Source organism: Bacillus rossius, chromosome 2 (assembly GCF_032445375.1).
Source record: "Bacillus rossius redtenbacheri isolate Brsri chromosome 2, Brsri_v3, whole genome shotgun sequence".
Classification (NCBI taxonomy): Eukaryota; Metazoa; Arthropoda; class Insecta; order Phasmatodea; family Bacillidae; genus Bacillus; species Bacillus rossius.
The window spans coordinates 107,399,016-107,425,248 of NC_086331.1; the positions used below are offsets into that span (position 1 = coordinate 107,399,016).

A 26,233-nucleotide genomic window follows, 5' to 3' on the forward strand; every position below is an offset into this window, starting at 1 on the left:
GTAAAAGTAAAGCTTTTATGGGCAAGTTGGATCTTTTCATAAACTTCTTCACGTCTGGGACAAAGTCTTTATGGAACCATTCACTGAATACCTCTCTCGTGACCCAACTTTTTAAATTGGTTGTTGTAGCAGACTGGCAGACAAATCTTCTTGAAAGCTCTGGGATTTTTAGCTTTACCAATCACTAACAAATCCAATTTGTGTGTTCCAGTAGCATTTGAACACGGCATGAATGTGATTCTATCTTTACTCACTTTACAACCAGTGTGCTCGCTTCTTTAGAGGATACAAATGTTTTATTGAGCAACAGTCTCCAGAACAGACCACTCGTCTGCATTATAGATTTGGTCAGGAAGAAGACCCAGTTCCTCTACTTTGTCTTTAAAATGCTGGATAAATGGTTGCACTGCAGATTCATCGCTTGACAATTTTTCACCCAATATGGTTAACAGATGGATACAAAATCGCTTTTTAAATTTATACAGCCACCCATCACTGGCACTAAAATCATTATCAGCAGATGGTAGGTTGAGTACCACCTATCTAGACAGTAGACACAAAGAGCAGGCTTCGTATCCCATGCAGACTGCTATTATGACACCACAGCAACCATTAAACTTATGAAAAAAAAAAAAAAAAAAAACGTTAATATATGGTTTGAGTCGTGTACTGCTGATTTGGTTCAGATTTAATTGTAAACTAGTAATGGTTTTACACAAATTCATATTGCTTCTTATTTTTGATGATCAGTGATACCTTTACAATAAATAGCTTCGATTTAATAACCTCCTCATATTGGAACTGGTTTATTTTTCATGCAGATTCTGTAAGCAAGTCTCTGGAACAGCCAAAGTATAAACGTTTAGCACACGATAGATTGGAATCGTGTTTACTCATACTAAGAGTTTTTTTCTTTAAAGGGCAAATAACTTTTCATACCTAAATGGTGCTTTCTAGAGTATCTCCAAGTTATGGAGAGGATCACGTCTTGGATCACGCGGAAGCTTGATGGGAAAATCAACGCATATATGTGGGTTCTTTGCAAAGTACTTTCACCTGTATTCCAGAGGGAATAAGTTTCATTATGTGCTGCATTTTAGTTTTTTCTTACTGATCTACTTACGTACTTCTTTTCCTATCAGTGTTTGTAATGTTGTGGGACTGTTTTTTCTGAGGATTATTCAATGGAAAAAGTAATTTTTTTTATGATTCAAAATAACTTAGCTCATTGTTAGCAGGGGAGAGTTTGAACTTTTTTCTTTCACTAGCTGATTGGGAACATTGAATGTGTCTAACACTCCCAAGACATCCCATTACACCCCCGGGAGAAAGTGTCCGGAGGCACTATGTGTGACGTGGGTCACAGATAGGCATGTTTTTTAATATTTCTTGGGTGTACAGTATTCTACTCATGAAAACTTAACCCTACATGTGTCACTATAAATAATTTATGTCTCCTTAAAATTCTCTTGTTGTTCTCTGCTACAGCTAATTTAATATCAAACATAGCAAAGATAAATAACTAAAACTTCTAAATCTCTTTTAATATTTTCTTACTGAGGTTGTCGTAATGCTGTTATGCCCTAGCCATGAACTCTGATCTTTTACTTTATTTTTCATAAGAAATTAATAATTACTATAAGGTATACTAAATCTTTTGATTATTGCATTTATAAAAATATTCCCATTGGTAATCAAAGCATGAGATAACTGAAAAATTAGTTCCAAGTCTTGGTGGAAACACCTCGGAAATAGCGTGTTTTATGCTTACATATTTGGTACTGTTTAACGCTTTGAGGTTGAGTTTTGGATTGGGTGTGAATACTTTTCAGCTAGTATAAGTGTGAGTGCGCGTGAGAGTGTGTTTGTTAATGTGTGTTTGAGTTTGTGTTTGATTTAGTGAACAAGTTGGGACTAGGGTGTGTGTAAAAAATTTCATAGCTTTCCCTGCAGATTTGTGGTTATCCATTGAAATATTTATTAATTTGTGCTTACAGTTTGGTACAGAAAACCTTGGAATTTTAAACATATTGCAATAAATGGGAGACATGACATACGCTGAAAATACATTTTTTTCTAGCTAAAAATAATTATAATATATATCGTTATTATTAATTTTGAGTCGTATTAAAAACTGGGATCTGTGATGTCAGTGTGGATATTGGTTTTGATGATTATTATACTAAAAAAATTTAAGGTATTTTATTAATTTTAATCCCTAAAAGATGGGGTCTTGTTTCGCACTCAAAAAAACATTCTATGTTGTGTAAAACACCGAATTTTACCACACATGAAGAAAGAGAACATTAATTTTACTATAATTATTTCTGATTGGATTTCAGAGATATATCCTTTGTTGAAACTAAAGAAATTTCAACTATAAAATACATGTGATAGCATGTTATAAGCACCAATGAGAGCGAGGCTTCTCAAACAATACATTTAAGAAGGCTAAGTAGAAACTACCACTTTTTTGATTATTATTTTAAATAATCACCTTTACTTAGTATAGTTACATTTGTCTTTCTATCCTGATTAATGAAGTATCAATATACAAATTAAATTAAAAAAAAAATTATGGTAAATATAATATCATGATGCATATCATCTAACACTTTGGATACCTTGCATTTTTTTATTTAAGAAAAGTTACCATAGTATTAATTTTTTTATGTTGTTTATGGTACAGTTTTACTATTTGTATGAGAATTGTGAATTTTCTTACTTTTGGGGAAATTTATTCATGATTTTTCATTCTGACAAGGTAGGTTTTTTCTTTCTTCAGGAGGATTTTGTTTACGTTGTTAATATATAACGTTTATTTTCCAGGATTCTTTCATATGGCATGGTAACTGTTCTCAGTGGCATAATTCTTTCTCGTACAGCATTTGTGGTGGCATCTGAGTATGGTTTTTCGCGTGTGTTGGATGGAGTGTCTGGGTTCGTGTCCTGCGTCGAGCATCTTGCGGTTATTTCAATGTACTTTTCTGGTGTGGTGTGTTGTTGGGATGCCAGTCCAACAAGGAAAAGAGAAAGGGTAGCTCCAGATGCTCAGCAACAGAGCCTCTGGTGTTCTGTGGACAAAGTTCCAGACATCCCAGTTTACACAGACGTCAGTGGTCCTAAACCAGTTACTTTATAATAACTCTTGTGAAGAGCAAGACTTTTTTCAATACTTTTGGACAACAATGTCATAAAAAATATAAAGGAACAAACCAATTTGTATGTCCACCAAAAAATTTTGAAGCTTCGCTCTGAAGGAAAACATTCACTAAAATCCATATTTAAGCACTTTAATACAGTAACCATGAGCAAAATAAAAAAGTTTTGTTGTTCATATGCACATCTGTCAGACCAAACATCAAGCATCATGGACAGATGAGCCAGTTCTTCAGTGCTGTTTTTGTTCAAATGTCATGCAGCGTGAAAGGTTTTTGTCACTGTTGTCACTGTTTCATTTGAACAACAACACATAATCCAAACAAGTGGGAGAAGCTGATCATGATACACTATACAAAGTAAGGCCATTGTTGGACACTTTGAAAAGTGGGTTTGAAATTTTTTTATTCCTGACGAGGCAGTTAAAATTGACAAAGGCATTTATCCATTTAGAGGAAAGGTACCGTATTTACTCGTGTATAGCGTGCCCTTGTGTATAGCGCGCACCATGATTTTTTGCAACAAATTAAAACAAAAAAAAAAAAATCCCTAAAAAATAAATTTAACTAACATAGTACTCTTCCACCTGAAAACAAAACTTTTGTGGCATACTGTACCATCTGAAACGACCGCGCAAGCTAAACTCTGCTGTGTAGACGGAAGATAATGAAGCGCTGTATCGTCACAACTGGTACGAGAACGGGAGGGAGGGAGGCAGGCAGGAACCGGACTATGACATCAAGTAACCTTGACAGTTGACAGGACTAAACACCACCTCTCCTGTCACCGTTGCTAAGCTGGCGCGGAGTACTAGATGACTCACCTCGCCCGCACGCGCGCGCGCGCGCGCGCGCGTGTGTGTGTGTGTGTGTGTGCACGAGAGACCAGGCTGTGTGTGTGTGCGTGCGTGTGTGAAAGAGAGGCCTCGTTGCTTGTGCTTATGTGTGGGGTCACCCATCACCCGGCAGTTAACGACTAACGCTCCTCCTCCCGTCTCCCCCCCCCCCCCCAACTTTTTTTTTCCGTGTATAGCGCGCATCCTTGATTTTTTTCCTTTACTTGAGGGAAAAAAGGGCGCGCTATACACGAGTATATACGGTAAGTTTCAGAGTATACATGCCATACCAACAAGTACGGAATCAAAATTTACATGTTAACTGATTCTAAAGAAGGGTACAAATGCAGTTTTGATATATACAGTGGTAAAAATAGCAACATTCACAATTCTGCAGCTGCTGTAGTAAAATGTTTAGTAGGAAATTTAGACGGTATCGGTCATAATGTGTAGAATGAATGACCAAATTTTTACAAGCGTTCAAATAGCTGAGCATTTAGCAGCATCCAACACCTGACTAGCAGGAACAATAATGAAAAATAGAAGTATTTCAAAAGATTTTGAGACAGTATTCTTGAAAAAAGGAGAAAATAAATTCTGCAAAAAGAGAATATTCTCATTCGAAAATGGACGGCGGGATAAACGGGACGCGTGGGTCACTGGTACCTTCTTTTATAGCATAATCGTCACACCTATATTTTAGGGCGTCAAAATTTGGATAAAAAAACCTCTCGCCTATTCATCGCATGATTTTTTTGGTCCCGCTATTAGATTCGGAGCACTTTGTGTGGGTATTTTTTTTCCGTATAAAACAATGTACATATTTTAAAGTAGAACTCTAATATTTATTCGGAAATAACCACTTATTTAATTAACGGAAATTGGAAGTTGTCTGATGTGTAAATTTTCTTTTAAAGACGTTTTTTAAACATTATAACCTTTATATGTTCGTTTGCATCATCGCCACCATGTACCACTTACAAAAATGTAGCCAGCGCTTGTTGGCATCATTCATGTTTGGTTATGTTGCTTCCTGTATAGAGAGCGCACACGTAGTCGAATATCGATATCTCGCCGATTGCATGGAACGTGCGCGCTCTCTGTCGAGTGCCGAGTTAACTACATTTGATGGCCCGCACTCTTTCGTGGTGTGTACTACGACGATAGTTACGCATTCGTTCAGGCTCGCATTCGGATCACAGATTTTGTTTTTCTATTTAAAGTTCAAGAAAGGTTTTTGTTGCATGACTTATTAATTTAAATTGTTTGGCGTGCTCGTTCATACTTCACTTTTTAAATAAACTAACTTTCCATGAATGGGTTGACGTCAACTGGGCCAGCGCCCCAGAAGCCTGGTCAGCCTCCGCCACCTTTCCCCTCGCCCCCGTCCCACTTCCCACACTGGCAGTCGCTCCATCACGAGTGCGTAGTTGTGTGTGTGTGTTTGAATAGCGCGCCACGAACTACCTCAAGAGGGCGCTGTAGCAACAGTGCGACATCCCCCTAAATTTGTAATAATTATATTGTATAGCTTTTTATTTTTTCCCCATTTATTTGTGTCGCTACTGACGGGCGGGAGGGCTTTTGTTTTGTTTAGCATGTAAGTTTTAGTGTGTAAATTAAAGACATTGCCGATCGGACACGAGCAGACCTGAACATGAACAAAGTGACATGTATTTAAATTTAAGTAATTAATAACTCTATGTTAAATAGTAATAGAGCCGTGGGAGAGAGTGTCTTAATTTTAGGAGTGTTCTTGTATTTCTTTATGTAAGATTGCAAGGCACTTAATCGGAAAGGCGTAACAGTAATCTGGCAAGGCGGGAAGGTGCCATGTTGTTCCGAGGGAGCCTTTCGCTCAGTCAGTTCCACGCCGCCAACGACCGAGGTAAGACAATGCCTTCCGCACCCGGGGACTTCACTCTTTGTTCGCTGACCATTAATTCCGTTTTTGCTTAATTACTTCAAATCTCTTTCACGTTATCCCCGGGGCTTGCCTCGGTCGGGGGACTGTTTAACTTAATCATTTTTTTAACTCTTAACGAGACTTTTAACATTCTGAAGTAATTGCTTGTGCAGGCCAAGTGTGTGGGCCTTATTCCTGTGTTCCGATTAAGTGCCTTGGATCTTGGAAACGCACCCTCATGAGGCCTTGTATGGGAGTACGGGCACGTATTAAACATCTTAATTATAATTGTCTTCATGTTTTTTTTTCAACGAACAAGTGGCGACCTATACCTCGTGCGCAAGCATGTGGGACGCCTGGAGAGCTCACTATTACTTAGTATAACATAAGCGTGCCCGACTCTGAGAGCGGGCCAGGTCTGAGCGTACCACGGGAGTTAACCGAGGGTCCAGTCTTGCCTCACACGGGCAACGCCACGCCCTGAGACGAATCTTAGCCTAGTCCACTTGCCTTTCCACGTGGTGGCGCCCATTATCAATCAACACCGTATCGACCCTCACAAAACCCGAACCGCGACAGGGTTTTGTTTTTATGAATAACTTTACCTACCAAAAATTTTTTTCTCTCTCGTATAAACGTCGCACCCCTACTTTTCAAACTTGATTTTAGCATAAAATGTGCGACGATTATGCGATAAAACACGGTAATGTTGGTGCAAGGGAAGCAGTGTGCTGGTCTGGTTCCCCAGTCCAGCTGGTGACTTCGGGTACAATCGAAATACATACGTGAAGATGGCCGAGCTCTGAGTTTCAGTGTAAAAAGTGGACGACAGACAATGAATCACGGCATTTAAGAGCTGAGTAAAGAAATAACATTGTCTCGAAAATTTAGTGTGTGTTTACGAAAAATAGTAATTCTACTGAAAAAATGTATTTGAATAAGAGATTGAGAATCTAATTAAAAAGGTATTTTATTCATCCTGAAAGTAGGGAAACTGATGGTTCTCTTGGTTACATAGAATAAAAAAACTTAGAACAGTTGTTTGAAGTTGGAATATCTATGTAGTAAACACTGTTAAATTGTGTTAGGATATAAATTTAAAATCTTTTTTAACCTAACTATTTTACAGTATTTTTAATGCAGCTGATCTAACCTAATAAACTATTCAAACAATTTTATAGTATTTTTTAGGCATGTGCGAGAAAGACTTTTTTGAATTCGAGACGAGATCGAGAAAGCAATTTAAAAATTCTCGAGAATCGAGTCGAGATCGAGAAATCTGTACTTTAGTTAACAGGATAATATGATCCAAAAAAGTAAAACTCAATAATCTGACAAACATACATAATTATTCAATAATTTTATCAAGTATCCACAAAAGACGATGAATGAAACATTAGTTTACAAAGAAAGAACACTCTAGTGGCTAGCCTAATTTAAGGTCTAAAGCGGCTATTTAAAAACACCAGCTGTTCAACATTTCCAGCCAACAAATTTTCACGCCTAATGCTCACAGTGTTTCCAGCAGTACTAAATAGTCGTTCGCTTTCAACTTGTGTAGCTGGTATTGCCAGATACCTTCTTGCTACTTTAGCCAGAGCTGGAAAGCGTATCTTGTTTTTCCACCAGGTAAGTGGGTCACCGTTCCTTGGAATTACATCTTCACGTAAATATATTTTTAGTTCTTCCTCCAGACTTGATGATTTAGTCCTAACTGATGATTGTGATGTCTTCTTCAACACTTCAAAACTTGACCACAGTGAGCAAGTCTCTTTATTTTCACTTACCTGCTCCAGTTCTGGTTCAGGATGATAATCATTTTCAGGTTGCTGATGTGAAGTGATGTATTTCGTGCACAACAACTTTTCATGGTCTTGCAATATCACAGTCTTGAATCTAGGGTCAAGCGCCATTGAAAGAAGATCTTCTTTCACACAAGAATATGAAGGAAATCTTGATTTTAAACCTCTTTGCAGTGATTTAGCAAATGCAGTACCAGATTTGCATTGGTCTGTTTGGACATAGTTTGTAAGCATTGCTTCAATTCCATATATCAATGGGATTTTTGATGACAGTGTTGGGAACTTTGAGTAACATAACTCGGTTGTGGCCTCATCTATTGGTTGCAAAATATGTGCAATGCTAGCAGCTAGTTTCCACTCACTAGAGGTGAAGTTCTCCACTGCCATGCTCTCTCCTAAATCAGCAGAAATGGGCACCTGCTGCTCAACAAGACGTGACAGCATGGTGTATTCACTATTCCATCTAGTTGGCACCATTGGCAGTAGCTCGTGAACAGGTTTGTTTAGCTTCACTTGAAGTGCATGCAGCCTCTCACGAGCAACATTACTGTGTCGATAATGGCCAACAATAGCTCGTCCTTTTGCCAAAAGTGCTGTAATATCATGTTCATTTTTTGCATCGTGCAGTGCCAACTGTAGTTAATGTGCAAAACACTGAACATGATGAAATAAGGTTTTCCTTATGGCACATTTAAGGTTTTTTGCATTGTCTGTTATGACATAAACTGGGACTTGATCAGTTGGCAAATTCCATTCTTCCATTGCCCCTACAAGCTTTGCATGTACTGCATCTGCAGTATGTGAGCCTGGAAAGTGGTAATTGCCAAGAATATGGCATTTTAATTTGAACTCTTCTGTTAGGTAATGGCCTGTAAGCAAAATGTAGCTTTCATGTCTCCTAGATGACCATGTATCGGTAGTGAAAGAAAGCGACTCCAGACCATTGATGGCATCTGTACTAATTTCATCAACCAGTTTGGTTCTTTCCTCTTGATACAACTGTGGTATAACCGTCCTTGAAAATGTTGTTCGCGAAGGAATCTCGTAGCTAGGTTCTAATTTGTTGATTAGACCTCTGAAGCCATGGTCATCCACCATGCTGTAAGGTTGAAAATCACAAGCCATCATGATAGCAATTTTTTGTCTATTTGATTTTTCCTCACATCGCTGATGCAAAGCTTCTGTTTTTTTGCAACACACTCAAACATTGAAAGTTGTCGACTAGAAGTCTTCTTTTCTTCAGCAGTTATTTTGTTGAATTCTTTTTCAGCGGCTGGATGTTGTTTCAAGTGCCGCAAAAGTCCACTTGTCGAGCATGAAGGCGTTTTAATAATGTTTTTACACAATTTACATTCGCCACCTTCTTTCTTTTTTAAATATAAGTTCCATATTGTAGTGTGGCCATTTTCCGTTCTTTTTTATCCACACCACTAACACTTTCCTCCATCGCACTCAACTTTACTTGTTTTCGGTTTGCAATTACAACTTTACCTTTACACTCACTTAACAGTTTATTTGCCTACTGTCGTATGTAAACATACGTTATTGACTCCATAGTCTATACAGTTTCCTTGAGCCATGGACGGTACTTGATCATGAAAGTCTGAACATTCACCACTATCGATATGTCACTATCGATACGGACCGCAATTTAAACATCATGTTGCTTGTTATATACTGCTGGCCGTGTGTATAACCTAAGGCCATAAAACAAAATGCAATCGCGGAAGAATTCTGCAGTCATGTTTATATTTTTATTTTTTACTGTACCATTTTACGTTGATACTTGATATTGATACCGAAAATGATTTATTTTTAACTTTAATGTTGGTTTTATTAACGGAAAATAATCATTTTATTCTGTAATTTAATGTGATAACCACAGCACAAGTCATTGTTTACGTTTACCGTTTCATGTAGTGACTTGTGAACGGAAGTTGTTCATTTTTAACTTTTTAATAATTTATCATGTATACTATCGTAACAAGCGTAACAAGTATATTTTATTTTATTCGATCTACGTTACGTTGAAGATATGTTAATTATTTCAACACGCAACGCAAAATGCTGCCTCAATATATTATATTACCTAACCTATTTCTTGTTTACAAAATTCTCGAAAATTCCAAGCCAAAAAAATTATCTCGAGACGAGATCGAGAAAATTTCTGTCTCGACTCGTTCTCGATGATGCCGAGACTCGCACATCACTAGTATTTTTAATGTAGCTAACCTTACCTAATACACAGTCCACATTAATTTAAAATATTTTAAATGTAGCTAAGCTAATGTAGAAAATACTGTTAAGTTGTGTTAGATAGGAAGTATGAATTTAAAAGCTAGCTATTTTAACTTTACTATTTTACAGTACTTTTAATGTCTCCGTGCTCCGGTCTCACGCAGCGATGCTGGCTTGCTGTTCGAGAAAGTTTAAAATTGGCACTATAATAACAGAAAAATAAGTATTACACTAGCTGAATAGATGCTTGTAGAGGGTTAATGAGAATTAATATTTACAGTTATGATTATGACTATGTAACGGTCAGGTCCGCTACCTTCAAACTTCGCGTGTCAGCGCGGGTGTCGGCGCACCTTCCCCCTCCTAGTGTGTGTTTGATTTCTCCTCGCCACCCCTCCTGGGGTTGGCGCATTTGCGCTGTGACGCGCCGATTTAATATAAGCTGCTGTCAGGTTGTAATTTGGTCTTGTTAGCTTGGTTTGCTTGTCTCGCCTCGTCTGGTCTATTTCAGTAGCTTGAGTAGCTACATTGTCTGTTTAATTCGGCATGTAGTCTGTTAGTCTTTAATAGTAACGACGTGCGAGAGCGACCTCGGGGGAAAAGAATGTAAGTGTTATTCTTTGTTTGCGAGTGAGGCGGTGGCCATTTCCCTAATGTAACGTAAAATAATAGGCTGTCTTGTTTAAATTCCCTTTCGGTCGCCACCTAGAAAATTATGTTTGGATTAACTCAATGAACTTAATGAACTTAACTTTCAACTTGTAGTAACTGATCTCCCCTGAGGCGTCGACGTACGTAAAACGTACGTAAAGTAATTTATTGTAACAGCATGTAACTCTCTTACGCGCATTATATTGTTGTTCGTGTATTTTTGCCTTTGATTTCTCATTTGATGTAACATTTCTGTATTTGAGGCGTCTGTCTTGTGTGGACACAACGCCCCTTTTGATGGTCCGTATAGGGACCACGCACTGTTAAGCAGGTGTCACTTGCGTTTTTCTTGGTCTTGATAGATGGCTCGTCTACCTGAATAATTTGTCGTGTATGTTCCTTGTCAATTATTAATGTCACTAATTAATTGAAACCTAATTGTAAACATAGTCTGTCTTGCTGTCTTACTGTTCATCAGTATTTATATTTAGCCTAATTATGTGCAAACGTAAAATGTAAACTGATAGTATGTTTTTGAAGTAATTAAACCTGCTCCCAAACACCATTCCGCAGTCCCAGCCATGTTATGGCCCTCCCTCCTCGCCTCTAAGCTTATAGGCTTTCAACTATGTAACTTTAATTCTTATCACTATATAATACTTATTATTTAGTTAAGCAAATAATAATATTTAGTATCCTTATTTCAAATATAAAACATTTAATACTAAACATATTTCTTAATACCCTAAATATATAAAAAAATACTAATACTACTAAAATACTAAACATATATATTGCACATAAAGTATACTCTAGCTATCAATATAGAGTATCCCGAAAAAACATAAGTATGGCTTTTTATTAATAATTAACCAAAATATAGAAGAGATCTTTCCTTATAGAGCTATTACTATGATGAACTGAAAAATGTATGCCTATAAGCTACCATTCATTACAACAAAATGCTTATAAGAATACTTATGAACATTAAATTAAAACACATTAAACAAACAATTTAATGGATAGTTATACATAAATATGATATTCCTATAACCCACTGTACTTTCATATATTACTATAAAGAAATTTAAAGCTATACATATTTAATAAATAAAGTAAGCCTGAGATAATCTATACTAATATTATAAAGATGAAGAGTTTGTTTGTTTGTTTGAACACGCTAAATTCAGGAACCACTGGTCCAATTTGAAAAATTCTCTCAGTGTTGGATAGTACATTTATCGAGGAAGGCTATAGGCTATATTTTATTATCAATAACATTAGGGATCCTTACTGAAAGCCCAATTTAGAATCAAATGCTTGGAGGGGGTTAGATACAACATGCAGTACACAGGCGCTAGAAGTTTATTTCCTATTGCCTATTAACATTGTTGCCACGCACTAGATGCCTTATCATTCTTAATTTTTCCATACAAGTAAAAAACACCCGTGTGATATTAACAACAAAGCAATCAGTACCCTCATAAGAGTTCAATTAGTATTTAAATAGTTTTCATCACTTTAAATCACAAACCTAAACTATTGTTTTTTTTCCTCTCTCTGTGTTTAATTTGTTTTTTTATTGCCCTTTTTTTCAAGTATATATATTTTACAGACTTGAAACTAGTAATGTTCCTTATGTTACGCAGGATGACATTTTCCAAAAATTAGATCCCATGGGTGGTTAAAACCAGGCAACAGTGGGTACATTGTCTGCATGAGAACAGGATTTTGCATTGTTCATGCCTTATGCGTCTCCATGGCAACGGGCATCACGCGGCAGTGGCGTACCCACAAGGAGGGGCATGTATAATGAGCGGCGCAAGAGTGATTTGCCTGTAGACTGCCATAGCGAAGTACGGGTACATCAGTTGTACGTTGTGTGCATGAGTCGGGAAACCATCGGTGCTATTCATTTTCTCTCCGGTACATTATACAGCATTGAAATAAATTTTCACTGAATTTTTTTTAATTTACCATTACTTTAAATGGGAGATGTGGCTTAATTTTTTTCCATTAGTATAGCTGTGCGAAGCCGGGTCAGGCAGCTAGTCTTAAATATATTACTATAAAGATTTTTTAATAAAAAAGTAGCACTAACTAACTTTATCACTAAAAATGTGAAACTAGAGTATAAGCATACACATTACTATAAGGATATTTTTAATGCAAATCCTTGGGCGCACCAAGCCAAAATATGCTGTCTATTCACGGCTTAACTCCTAATAGACAACAAAGTCGTTGAACTGGTAAATTTGAATTTATCAGTTACTACTTTTTAAATTTAAATGTGGTACCCTTTACTAGTTATGAGTTTTGAAACTTAATGGTGTCAATCTCTTGTATTATAAAATTAAAATGTGGTGCCCTTTAGTATTTTGAAATTTAATTGTGGTACCTTTTACGTTTTTAAATGTGGCACCAACAACTAGTACATTGGCACACTCTAGCGATAAATAAAAAGATTGCGCTGTCTGGAAGCATGAGCTGGAATTAAAGAAGGTGCTTTCTGGTAACTATTTTTTAAATTTAAATATTATGCGACCTATCATAAATTACTATAGCCTGACATACACTAGTTATGGCAAAGATATATTATTATTTTTTTTAACTGTTGCTCCCTAGTTCTCAACATGGCTGTTATCTGACTTTGACATGCAAAAAAGATGGCAGGTTCCGGCATTTAAACTAATATTTTATTCTGATGCCTTTTACTATTTATGTTTTTGAAATGTGGCATGCTATTTGAATTTGGTGCCAGAAAATACTACTACTACTACCACCACTACTACTAGTAGCAGCAGTAGTAGTAGTATTAGTAGTAGTATATATCCCTTATTTATATCTTAATATATATATGAACTGATTCGCTGGTCTGATGGTTAGCTTCTCTGCCTGCCAATTTGCAACCTTGGGTTTGCGGCACGTCCGCAGCGATATACATTTACTCTTAAAAATAACACTAGTGCTCCACTTCAGTGACACCTAGCTTTGAAAGGATGAACCACCCGTGATGTCACCAGCAGACCCCTCTCGCAATGGTGTGCAAGGAGGGAGGAGGGTTATGACATCACAAACAGCAGCTACCGCAGATTAGCTGCGGAGCATTCTCCTTCCCCTGCACCTGCTCCTATGGCTTGCTCCTGCCTCACTACTCCCCCCCCCCCCTGAGGGATCTGTGTTTAACATGCTAATCTTGCCCTCTGCTCACCCCTCACCCTAGGTAGGCCCCAAAACTCTGGTGCTTCTACTACTTGTTTTGCTTAGAAATTTTGGATATCGAAAAAATGTTTGTTGTAATTTTTACAATTGCCAGGTTTTCACATTTTATTGCTTTACATTTCAATATTATAGGTCTAAACTTAGGCCTACATTCTTCTTCTTATGAAAACCTAAACCTGTGTCATTGTATACCTAGAAAAAATAACAGATCATATACAAACTATTTGCTTTTTTTTTCCTTTGATGAACATCCAGATTTATTTTTCATTAAGTGTTTGTGTTCACCCCCTGAAAATTAATATTTATATTTACCATTTAAACATTGCAATTGACTTTTTACATTAAGTTTACACTAGCATCCATTTAGCTTAATTTTTTTTGTTGAACCAAGCCGATATCCTACATTACCTCCAAAATTTATGAATTCTTTGATGGAAGGTAAAGTTTTGTCTTGAGCCCATTCCATTTTGTTGCTTTTAACACCCACTCTTTCCCAAGACTGCCGGGAAGGCATTCAATACTTGGTAGTAGGCCACATCTTGTCACATGCATCACATTATACACCCAACATTGTACCCTGCTACATTGTCTAGTATTGTATTTTGTGTGGGAAGGTCTTCTCTAGAGACAGTGTTGATGCGACATGTTGCTAAAATGTAGCTTTGGTTGAATCCCTGCTTCAACCATTTTTGTTGACAGGAAAGAAAAAATAAAATGTACAGTGCCACAAAATCATTACAAACACAAAGTAACCTATGATTCCCCGTGCTCAGTTTTGCAGAGTAGTGGTTATTCAGAACTATTTGCAAACTAGTCAACTATATAGGATTTAAATTAAAAAAAAATAGTAGAGAGTCTGTAAAGCTACACTTGAATAAGCATACAATAAGACTTACGTCATTGGAAAGTGGTGTTTCCAGTTTGCTGGATACATTCTGTGTCTGTGTGCCAACTGAATGCAAGTGAACCACTCTGGGGTTAAACCATTCAGTTGGAGGAAACTGGGCACCAAATGTGGAAAGAGATGCTGCTGGCATGGATGCTCGTTTCTTCACACTACGACGAAACAGTCTTGACAAAAAGGACGGCTTTTCTAGAAGCATAAATAACAAATTTCAATTTATGATTAAAGCTAAAAAATAAAATTACAGATCTGAGTTTAATGCTTTGATGTATATAATAAATCAATATTTAAAAAAAAATTCTTTAGTAAAATTTTTACAAATAATGATAAAATAATATTAAGTAAATTGAGAAAATGAATTAGGGTTACACAACTTGTCCCTGAGGTCAATAGAGACCAAAAGAAGGAATGCAATGATAGAAGGAATGAGGGTATACTGAGAAAATCCACAGCCTCACTGCATTTTTCACATTTCCAACCTAGAAAAATTTCACATATGTCTCAATTGAGATCCAAACATAGTACACCAACACTGGAAGGCTAGTTATCTGACCACTCAACTTTAACTGTCCTAATTAAGAGATTTGTAACATACACTTCTATCCCATCTTCCTTGATAGAGATCCTCCATAATTTTAATACCTTGATGAAATCTTTCACCTTGCTCCTCACTGCTGTCTCCTAAATTTTCAGAAAATGGTCCAGGTGGCTGTGTAAATTGTTCACCTTAAAACTCATGTTGCACCCAAGGGATTTGAAATTTTTAAGCATATTGTTTACCAGTTCAACATAGTTTTCTGTTTTTCGTTGGCCCAGAAAATGTCCGACAACTGCGCACCAAATGAGGTCCAGGATTTTCACTAAGCCTCATTCATGTAATTTACGAAGGCTTGGTTCTTAATGAATTTTCTCATTTCTGGGCAGTTAAATATTATTCCTGCTTTAATTTTTTCCTTACTCAAGTGAGGCATTCCCCCCCCCCCCCCCCCCCCTATAAATGCAAAGCATGAGATGTTCTCATCAAGAGCCTTTACAAACTGCTTGATATGCAGTGGAGGAAAGATGATTTTCTCTTGTTCGACTAAGGGTTCGTTAATGATGTTTTTTTCTCCAACGACCATGTCTTCTCTCTTAGGCCACTTTTGTCTAACCAGGTGTTGTGTTTTGTCTCTGCTATCTGAGAGGCACCAAGAAACAAGGATGATTGATGTAGCCATTTTGCTGTACGAGGAGAAAGTTTACCACTTTTAAGTTCACACAAATCACCCATTGATGTTCACGATACCTTATCTTCTCCATACCAAAGCTATGATGCTATATGTTTCTTTCATTGTCGTCGAGTGAATAATTGGTACTGAACCATATTTGTTACCATTGTGTAGAAGAACACATTTCAAGCTTCGCTTTGAGCTATCAATAAATATGTGCCAATCATCTGGAAAATATTCAGGAAGACTCATTTTTTCCAGGAGTGCTCTAATATTGTGACAAAATACAAGATTTTTTTCTTGAGAGAAGAATGGTAGCAGACCCGTTTCTCTTGTACGGTAAAAAGTTCAACCTGGAAGCCAGTAATTCAGAAGCTCTGATGAAGTCATTTCACTCATCCTGGTTGAAATGTTGAGGAATTGTTGACATCCCCTCATAATCACTGTCACCTTCATTAGTATCAGAAGGGTGATTATAAGGACAACACTCATCCTCAGAAAGCTCTGGAAGCTGGTGAAATGCTGGGATCAGTAGGTACTTCCTCTGAGTGAGGGACCGGGCGTCTTGCAGAGACTAAATCAGGATAAGTCCACTTGCGACGGTTGTTTCGATTGATTCCAATAATATTTACTAGACATATGTGGTTTTTGGGTGCTCTCCAAACCATTGGTACACCGAATTTCAAACTTTTTCTTTTCCTGCTAGTCCACTGGCGTAAATGTTCTGTACAAGTTTTACAAACCTTATGCGGTGCCCAGTATTTATCCTGATCACCGAGCTTAACACCAAAGTATCCATGATAAGCTCTCTTTACAAGGTCACTAACAGTCTTTCTGTTATCTTTTAATGTGTATTCTCTGCATATGTAGCAAAACAAATCAGGATGATTCACATAACTTCTTCAACTGGAAACCATTTTTTATCAACTTCGATCAATCCTACAAGGCTAAAACTCACAAACTGACCTCAAATTTATTTGTTGAAGCATTGAAATGAAGGATGGGATACCCATCCTGGAATGTCCCAGTGATGAAGTGGGGATTCCCAGCCTGGGGTATCCCAGTGACAAAGTGGCTTGAGCCAAGCAGGTGGTTTTACTTCTTTTTTCACACTTATCTCAAAATGTAGAGCTGATAGAAAAAAAAAATTTTCATATTTAGATTTAGTTAAAATCAGTTCCAAAATCCTAGGGACAAAAAATATTTTTTTTTTCTTGTTGGCATGTGTTATATTTTGTGACTACAAATTTCCATACTATATTTTTTTATACAATCCTTAATAACCCTACTATTAATAAAAATTCAAAATAAAACACAACATTCTATGCTTTTTTTGGTAACTTTTACTATTCATAGTAAACCCCGCCTGCCTTTTTACGGATTTCACCCGTTTTCACAGGTATTTCAAGAGTAAAACGGATTAGCGGAAAAACAGTGACATTCGCATATTTCTAATGGTTGAGCCAATATTTTCCTATTAAAATTACGTTCCTGTAAATATTTACATTTCACTCCGCTATTAACACAGAGACGACAGCTGGTTATATGGCACCATAACACTACCAAGCTTTATATCAGCAGACCAAAAACATTTACCCAAAGGTACATTTTCACTTAAGCATTGAAGTACAGCAAAATTTAACGTCGTGAGGTATGTAAATGTTTTTGGTATGTTGAAATATTAGAAGTGTCATGGCGGTACCCTGGTATTGGAATTATTTGTAGTTTGAGTTTCCGACGCCATGCTGTTTAATGCTGATATGATTTAAATGTGTTATGATAGAGCAAAAAACGACTTCCATCGCCAAATGAATCTTTGTACAATAAAGATAATGCCAAATTTTTTTGGCAACCGTTAAAATGGTTGAGGCATGTTCAAACAAAATGTTCAACCATCTATATTCCTGAAATTCTAAAAGAAATGGACAGGGTGTGTTGAAATATCTTTGATGGCATGAAAGTACGTAAACATTGTTCATACGGCAATTGACGAGCTGCGTAGCAAAGTTGTTTTTTGATATTTTTTTCTCCTTAAAACTGGACAGGAAAATGACTGATGCAAATTACCTGTTATAGGAAAATTTGTGCACTCACAAATACTTGTAGAATGCAAAAATCTAAATATAAATAATTATGTACAGTAAATAGTTTCCTTTTGAAATAGTAAATAATTTGAATTGCTTTTTTTTTTAAATTTCATACACAAGAAAATACTGAGGTGGCCTGGATTTTAAAATAACTTGATAGTAATTTTTTTTTTACAGGACTAGTAAACTTACCTGAATAAAAATATTTTGCCATAAGGTAGTGCAAATAAATTTTTTTTCTACAAAATTATTGTGCTTGGTTTTGTTTTGAACTATTATCAATAGTAGTATTCAGGATTGTGTAGCAAACATTATACTAATAGCATAATATATAAATTTGCATCACAGTATCTTCTAATAATTTGGTGCTCATTAGATATTAAAAAACTTGGAGAAAAAAAAAAAGAATTATACAACTCATAAACCATTGTCACTTTAATTCTAATTTTTTTTATTCGAAACAGTCATTAATCAGTCCATTAACTGTTTACAGTTTGATATTGTGGCATCCTGTATAGCTACTTGCTTTATCTCATCTTTTTTAGTCTAGCAACCACAAAAAATGTTTTATGGTTTTTGCAACCTGGCAATACGAAAAGGTCATAATGTACAGGCAACCGTTTCTCCCAACCTGAGACCAATCCATATGTCTCATCTCAAGGGGATAGAGTATCATTAACAAAGGAAATCCTTGCACTACAACCATTTTGGTTGTAATACTAAGGGTTTATTTTACACTTACATGTTATATATGTAGCAGAGTAAGATTCTACTATGTGCATGCACATGTTAAAATTGTTTGGATCATTTAAGCTGTACATACATACAGCAGGAGGGTCAGAGAGCAAAATAATTTGTAACAAATTTTAAGCCTCTTTATTTGTGTTGTGCGGGAAAGTATTTTCTGATTCAGGAAATAGATTGGTAAAAAAAATTAAAAAATTTTAAAGACATGCCACCTACAAATTTTTTTTCCTGTAAATATAATATATATATATATTTAATGTAAATATTTTAAATATAAATATTTTAAATATAAATATTATATATATATTAAATATATATATTTAAATATATAGATAGGTATATATTTTAAATATATATACATATATATATATATTAATATTCCTTCACCATAATAAAATATAAAGTGTGCCTAAGTTTAAAATTATAATTTGAACATATTAAAACATTCAAACTTATTAAGATTTCTTTTGATTAACATAAAACACTGTGGTAATATATCAACTTTTCAAAATAATATTTGGTTCTCAAGAAGGAACACTAATTCCTCCACAGTCATACACCTTCATGCATTTATTTCAAAACTTTTTGATGTAATTTACAAATCTTTCTGTTGTGTTAGGAATTATAAATGTTGATTTATGGGAGTGTTTTAGCACGAGCTGTAACATGCGACGAAGTGTACTCAATAGTTTACAGTTTACTGGCAAAAGATATCCATGTAGCAGCCTGTAGTTTCGCGTTGTTTTTCGGCATTAAATTTGTGCTAAGAACTTGATTTTTATATTTTTGACTCCAGTCATTTTTGTGCTACCATTTTGTGGTTTACATTTTTCCATGAAACCAACAATAGGGATTTACAGTGTTTATGAGAATTTTCTCATTTAGCAAAAGTTTAATGAGTTTTTGGGTAAAGCCCAGTTAGTGGCTCTGTTTTTGGTGTCTGCCATAAAATTTTAAATGGTTATTCAGAAGAAACTTACAAATGAAAAAAATAATGAATTGTTACTCAAAAGTCAAACTTACACTTTTTTTTATTTTTATAAAGATACGTAACTAGTTACTTGCCCCAATCAGACACACAATTACATCTTATATATCATTAAATATAAATAGATGGTGAATTTTAAATGCTAATTAGTATGCTAGTAGTTTTTAAGTGAAGAAACTTTGTGTGTTTCACACCACTAAGCTGATAGCAAAAATTTCATAATTTTAGAAGTAAAGTGTGGATAAATATTTATGTTATTCATAACTATTAAATTAAATAGTGTGGTATGTTTTAAAAATTGTTTAGGTAAATTTTATTTTAGAACTACACCTCTGTCAACCAGTAAGTCATTACTTTCCAATGATTTTTGCATTAATTTATTTAAGCTCTAAGTTTATTTTATTTGCATAAGTTTATTTCACATTTACTTTTTGCTCTCTGTTTGTAGGTAGGTTGGTTATTGTGGTTTAACATCTCATCAACAGTGAGATCATTAGTAATGAAAACACACATTACAAGTCAGCCAAATTGGGCAAGGAATCGCCTCTAGCTTATAAGGATCCATTTCATAAGTGACCTCTGTAAAGTTTGGAAAACACAAGTCAAGATGGATGGACAAAGATTCAAACCTAGATTCTTCCAAGAGAGTCAAACATTTCACCACTGTGCCACCTCTCTCGATTGCCTTTGTTGTACATAACTATTAATGACACAAAAGTTATTTTTACTTTAGTTTTGAAAGGCCCCACCCTATGTTATTGTTTATGTTTATGTTTATAAGAATGTCAGCTGCCAAAAAAAGAGGACTTTGAGATTACTATACACAAGGATAAGTCATTAAGTTTTTGTACATTAAATCAACATTTACTTACTCTCCTCATTAAAGTTTCTGTTGCAAGCTGCACTGTGACACTCAGTAGAGCTTGAATGATCTGCTTTCAGTGCATGCTTGTTTGGAATGTGGCGCATTGAACTACATCGGCTTGGCGACGACAGGTGCTTGCTACTGCCAAACAGCCTTAGCGAGTGGCGCCGATCTGTATGCCTCTGCAGCGGGGAACTTGGGTTCTTCTTCCCGATGCGAGGGTGAATGATTTTGTCATTTGGATTCCCTAAAAACAGTTGTAGAGAAATAAATAAGTTTAATTCAATTACAATAGAGGAGGAAAAAATTGTGTAAACACGACTGCAAATCAGCGGTCAGTAATTCTAAAAAGTAAAAACAAAAATTCCAAAATTTAACAGTAAAAAAAAATTGGTTGTCTGTAAAGTCGGTTTACGGACGATAGTTTAACATGACAACGTTATAACAAAACATTGATGAAATGATTGCATACTTTTATGAATAAAATTGAATAATTTTTATTGAATTATCACTATTTTGTGTGGATACAAAGAAGGAGTGAAATAAAATCTACAATTTAATTGCTAAATTTACTTTTATTTGCACTCATTAATTCAAACGTGTTTATTACTTTAACGAAGAGATTATTTTAACTATGACTTTTATACATGTTTGCTATTTAACTTCTTTCAATCTGTGTTATTCTGTTAAGGATAGGACGATGATAGGAAAAGTAGGAAACGAATGGGAGTGTTTCAAGTTTAATGTGCTTCGAAAAAGTCAAATCGATGGTTGTTCCAATCGAGTGGAAGAGAGATAGATACGGCGCAAGCGTACAATGAGCATAACGGGACACAGTGTAACGGGACACTTTTTCTTGCGTGCAGCCGTCGTTCATCGATTTATTAGACGTCACATCAAAAAGTTGTCTAATACCTAAGAAAAGGAAATTTTCATGAAATAGGCCAAAACCTGTCTCCAGTAACTGAATGTCATTGTATGGAAAACATTAAGCCCCAAACTTTAAAGATAATCCCTATAGCCTTAAATCATTAGGTCAATAACAGTAAAGGCTCTTTAATTCAGTATGTTTGGGACCCCGGCCATGCTTGATTATTGAATTTTAACGTAGTTTCAACACAAATACCAAATAATAATATACAGAAAAATTATATTTAAAACAATATTTCTTGAACGAAAAAAAAAGAATTACTGTTTACAAAAGCAAGTGATAAAGTGATAACACATCAACAAATGCCTGAATCCACCCAAAATAAATTCTAGCGTATGTGGCTCGATAAGAGTGGCTTCAAAAATAGGCCAAATGGAAGGATGCTGGATTAAACAGTGCTGACTTTACTAGAAAATAACCGTTTTAAAGTTTAAATGTAACATTTTTGTAATAATCAGCACTACTCATTAATTAAAATCATGTTACAGTTTGCATAGCTGGCAAGTACACAAAATGCATAGTTAATTGTACTTGTTTTACTCAATAACTGGTCACCTATATGGGTTTCACCAAAAAATTTTTTTTCAATTAAAATGCTACAATTTAATAAAAAAATTATTTCCTCAAAGTGTCACTTAATTGTGTGCAATAACACAGTTTCCCTTACATTCTTAATGAAAGCGTGTGATATACTCCCTCCAAATGTTTATTAATTGCAGGTATCAATACAAGAATACCAGGCAAGTAGGATATCACTATATCTTATCTCCTGGGTTCTAGCAACAGGAGTCTACATAACTATAATTTATACAGAGTTATTCTTACTCTAGTCTTGAAAGGCATGCCCCTATAAAATTGTTTATGTTCATAAGAATGTTCATTTCCCAAAGGAGACACTCGGTAGGGTATGGTGGGGTAGGGTGGGTAGGGTGTGATAGAGTAGGGTCTCATAACTTGATGTAAGTTTTTGGACATACGCCATTGCTTAGCAATGGCGTATGTCCAAAAACTTACATCAAGTCATGCACTCCCATTGCACAAATCTTTTAAAGATAGGGTCTCATAGGCTGGAGTGGGATGTGGTAGGATAGGATGAAGTAGGGTAGAGAGGGGTGTAGTGAGGTAGGTGGGGTACGGTGGGTTGGGGTAGGTTAGTTGAGGTAGGGTGAGGTGTGGTAGGGAAGGGTTAAGTGGGTTAGGGTAAGGTGGGGTAGTTGAGGTAGGTGGAGTAAAGTAGGGTAGGATGAAATTGGATAAGGTGGATACAGGTGGGATAGTTGGGGAAGGTTAGGGTGGGTATGGGTGGGGTAGTGGGGGAAGGGTAGTGTGGGTATGGGTGGGGTAGTTGGGGAAGGGTAAGGTGGGTATGGATGGGGTAGTTGGGGAAGGGTAGTGTGGGTATGGGTGGGGTAGTGGGGGAAGGGTAGGGTGGGTATGGGTGGGGTAGTTGGGGAAGGGTAGTGTGGGTATGGGTGGGGTAGTGGGGGAAGGGTAGTGTGGGTAAGGGTGGGGTAGTTGCAGAAGGGTAGTGTGGGTATGGGTGGGGTAGTTGGGGAAGGGTAGTGTGGGTATGGGTGGGGTAGTTGGGGAAGGGTAGGGTGGGTATGGGTGGGGTAGTTGGGGAAGGGTAGGGTGGGTATGGGTGGGCATGGGTGGGGAAGGGTAGTGTGGGTATGGGTGGGGTAGTGGGGGAAGGGTAGTGTGGGTATGGGTGGGGTAGTTGTGGAAGGGTAGTGTGGGTATGGGTGGGGTAGTTGTGGAAGGGTAGTGTGGGTATGGGTGGGGTAGTGGGGGAAGGGTTGGGTGGGTATGGGTGGGCATGGGTGGGGTAGTTGGGGAAGGGTAGTGTGGGTATGGGTGGGGTAGTGGGGGAAGGAGGTTGGTAAGATAGAGGGGTAGAGAGGGTAGGGTAAGTGGGGTAGGGTATGATAGGGCAGCATGGATGGGTTTAAGTGGGGTAGGGTAAAGTGGGGTGTAGTGGAGTACTAGGTAGAGTGGGGTATGGTGGAGTGGGGTATGGTGGAATGGGGTAGGGTAGACTGGGGTAGGGTAGAATAGGGTAGTGTAGACTGGGGTAGGGTGGAATGGGGTAGGGTGGAATGGGGTAGGGTGGAATGGGGTAGGGTGGAATGGGGTAGGGTGGGTAGGGTGGAGTGGAGTAGGGTATGGTATGATGGGTAGGGTATGGGAAGGTAGGGTATGGTGAGTTAATGGTATGGTGGGGTAGGGTGGAAAGGGTAGGGTATGGTGGGGTAGTGTAGGATATGGTAGGTTAGTGTGTGGGTGGGGTTTGGGTGGGGTAGGGTAAGGTAGGGTAGGATGGAGATGGGTGGGGTAGGGTAAGGTAGGGTAGGGAAGAGAGGGGTTGGGTATGGTATAATGGGGTAAGGTTGGGGGAAGGGTGGAGTGGGGTAGGGTATTGGCAGGGTAAGTGTGTAGGGTTCAGTGGAGTAGGGGAGGGTAAAGTGGGGTGAAGTAGGTTCAATATTTATAGAAGAAACTGTTCTTAAATTTGATGTCTTTCTCAAGTAGTGTTTATGTCTTTTGAAACAATATATTTAAATAATGATTTTCATGGGTGCACAATTCCTTAATATAGATGATAGGCCATTAAATTTAATGTTTTTTGTTTATAAAACCACTCTGCATTTTTTACTTTGAGTTCAGTATCAAGTAACATGCAAATAAACTTAATTACAGGTGTACCAATGCCAGCTTGCAAACCTTGCGCAATAGCATTTATGTTAAAAGTTCAATTTAACTGCCGCATCCTTGGTGTCATATCTTGTGTAGTTTTGCCTAGTACTGCATATGAAACTATTTAATTATAGGTATCTCGTATGAAGTCATCAAAATATTTAAATAAATTATCTCCAGCATCAACCATCTGAAGCCTCTAAATTCTGCAGTTTTATATCCGATAACATCCTTTTTGTAAACTGTTTAAAGGCCATCCCAGGCAGTATCTGAATTTCCTAGGCTTGTGTTGTGGGTTGAACCAACATAAGTTACAGAAATATTTGTGTAGTGTTTTGGTCAATATTTTAATTGCCACCTTTACGGTAACAGTATGCATATGGATTACACTCCATTTTCCCTAAAAATTTTTTTTTGCATAACAGCTTGTGACAAACTAAAAATGTGAAAATCTCTGTGTCTACTGCACATTTTGCCTAACAATGATTCCTATCTAACATAGAAGTTTTCGAAGCTAGAATGAGAGATCTGTGTTTTGCCAAATTTATTTAAACTTAATGCATTTTCCTTGAAATAAAATACTTAAATTGTGACAGCAACATTTATCCTACCTTCATTTTACCCAATCTTTGTTCAACTTCATAGTCCCTAACTGCATTCTGCCCATCTATAAATTCCACCTCAAAAATTTACCTGAATGTTACTCTAAAAATGGTCTGTTGATTTGCACAAAGTTATTTCCAACCTCTCTAATCCCTTTGACAGGCATTCAACTACATGTGAGTGCAGTAAACTACTTGAGAAATTGGTGTGTTTTTTCCTGTGCCAGTTTCCTCATTCTTAAACTTCTCTACTGTTTCGTAGTTTTTTAAAAATAAATATCAGTTGCAAGGTTTTAAATTTATAGCACATAGCATCTATTAATAATTATAAGTGAAAAATCCATGTTCACTCTAATTACATCAAATAGATATTTTTACAAAAATACACTGTATTCTAAAGTAATACATTTGAACCATAAAGAAGGGCGAAACTTAAAAATCTAAACTTATAGAACATGCCTGGAACAGTCAAAACATACTTTGGGACAATGCTACTCCACTCATGCAAGAACACCCAATTAAAAGGAAACTAAAGGAATCAGCATTTATTGTCAACATTACTAATGTAATCAGTCAAAAAATATAGAATAAAATTTATTTTTGGATACCTTTAATAAAAACAGAAACTAATCTACCACAAAAATAATAGCCAACCACTAACACTCGTAGCAAGACACAGCCAATAACATAAGCTCTTAGATGCTGAACCAATCAGGTGAGTGCTCACCTGTCATTAACCGGACCACATTGACCCCTGGTTTTCCAATGTCCACTATCATTCTTTTTGTGCCTGATGACAGGAACAGATGTCAGTTACCGGAATTTCGCCAACTGTTTTGTCTTAGGAAGCCTACTGTGTTTGTCTGAGCTGTCGTCATGTTGTCTAGAAGGGAGGGAAAGAGCAAGAGAGGGAAATGCATAGTCTGTCTGAGATGATTAAGGAGCTAGGGCGGGAACCATTAAAAGGGAGGAGATATAGGTGATAAAGGGAGAGGGGGGCTGGGAGCAGCTGGGGACTAGGATACACAAAGGTGGGTATAAAGGGTGGAGAGATCACGTGTGGAAGCTCCAGAGGGACTGGGGGCAAACGGAAAGGGGCTAGAATGCTTTTCTTGGCAAGACAGGAAGGGAGTGGAATGGGATGGATGAAGAGATACTAGGGGTGATGGATGCAAAGGATCTGAGGTGAATGATAAAAATGGGAGGGGGGGGGGGGGGAAGTGAGTGAAAAGTGAGGACTCCTTGCCATCAGGTGAAAGCCCAATTGCGAGCCTAATAGTCAATTCAATTCGTTTAGTTTCATCGCTGGGTTTGCCTGTGCGTCACTGTGTTGTCGTGTTGTCAAGATTAACTGTTTTGTATCATTGTTGGGTTCTTCTGTTTGTCTCTCT

The 26,233-nt window shown here is 36.9% G+C and overlaps 1 protein-coding gene across 3 annotated transcripts in view; it reads right to left on the reverse strand.

The window, feature by feature from the left end:
- LOC134529583 (uncharacterized) overlaps positions 1-26,233 on the reverse strand; it is a 66,838-nt gene that overhangs the window by 11,556 nt on the left and 29,049 nt on the right. For all 3 annotated transcript variants that reach the window (XM_063363822.1, XM_063363824.1, XM_063363823.1), the window contains exons 6-7: positions 20,620-20,859; positions 14,710-14,906 (exon numbers count right to left, since the gene is read on the reverse strand). In XM_063363822.1, the coding sequence (XP_063219892.1) occupies positions 14,710-14,906; positions 20,620-20,859 (437 nt within the window). The remainder of the gene's footprint in view (positions 1-14,709; positions 14,907-20,619; positions 20,860-26,233) is intronic.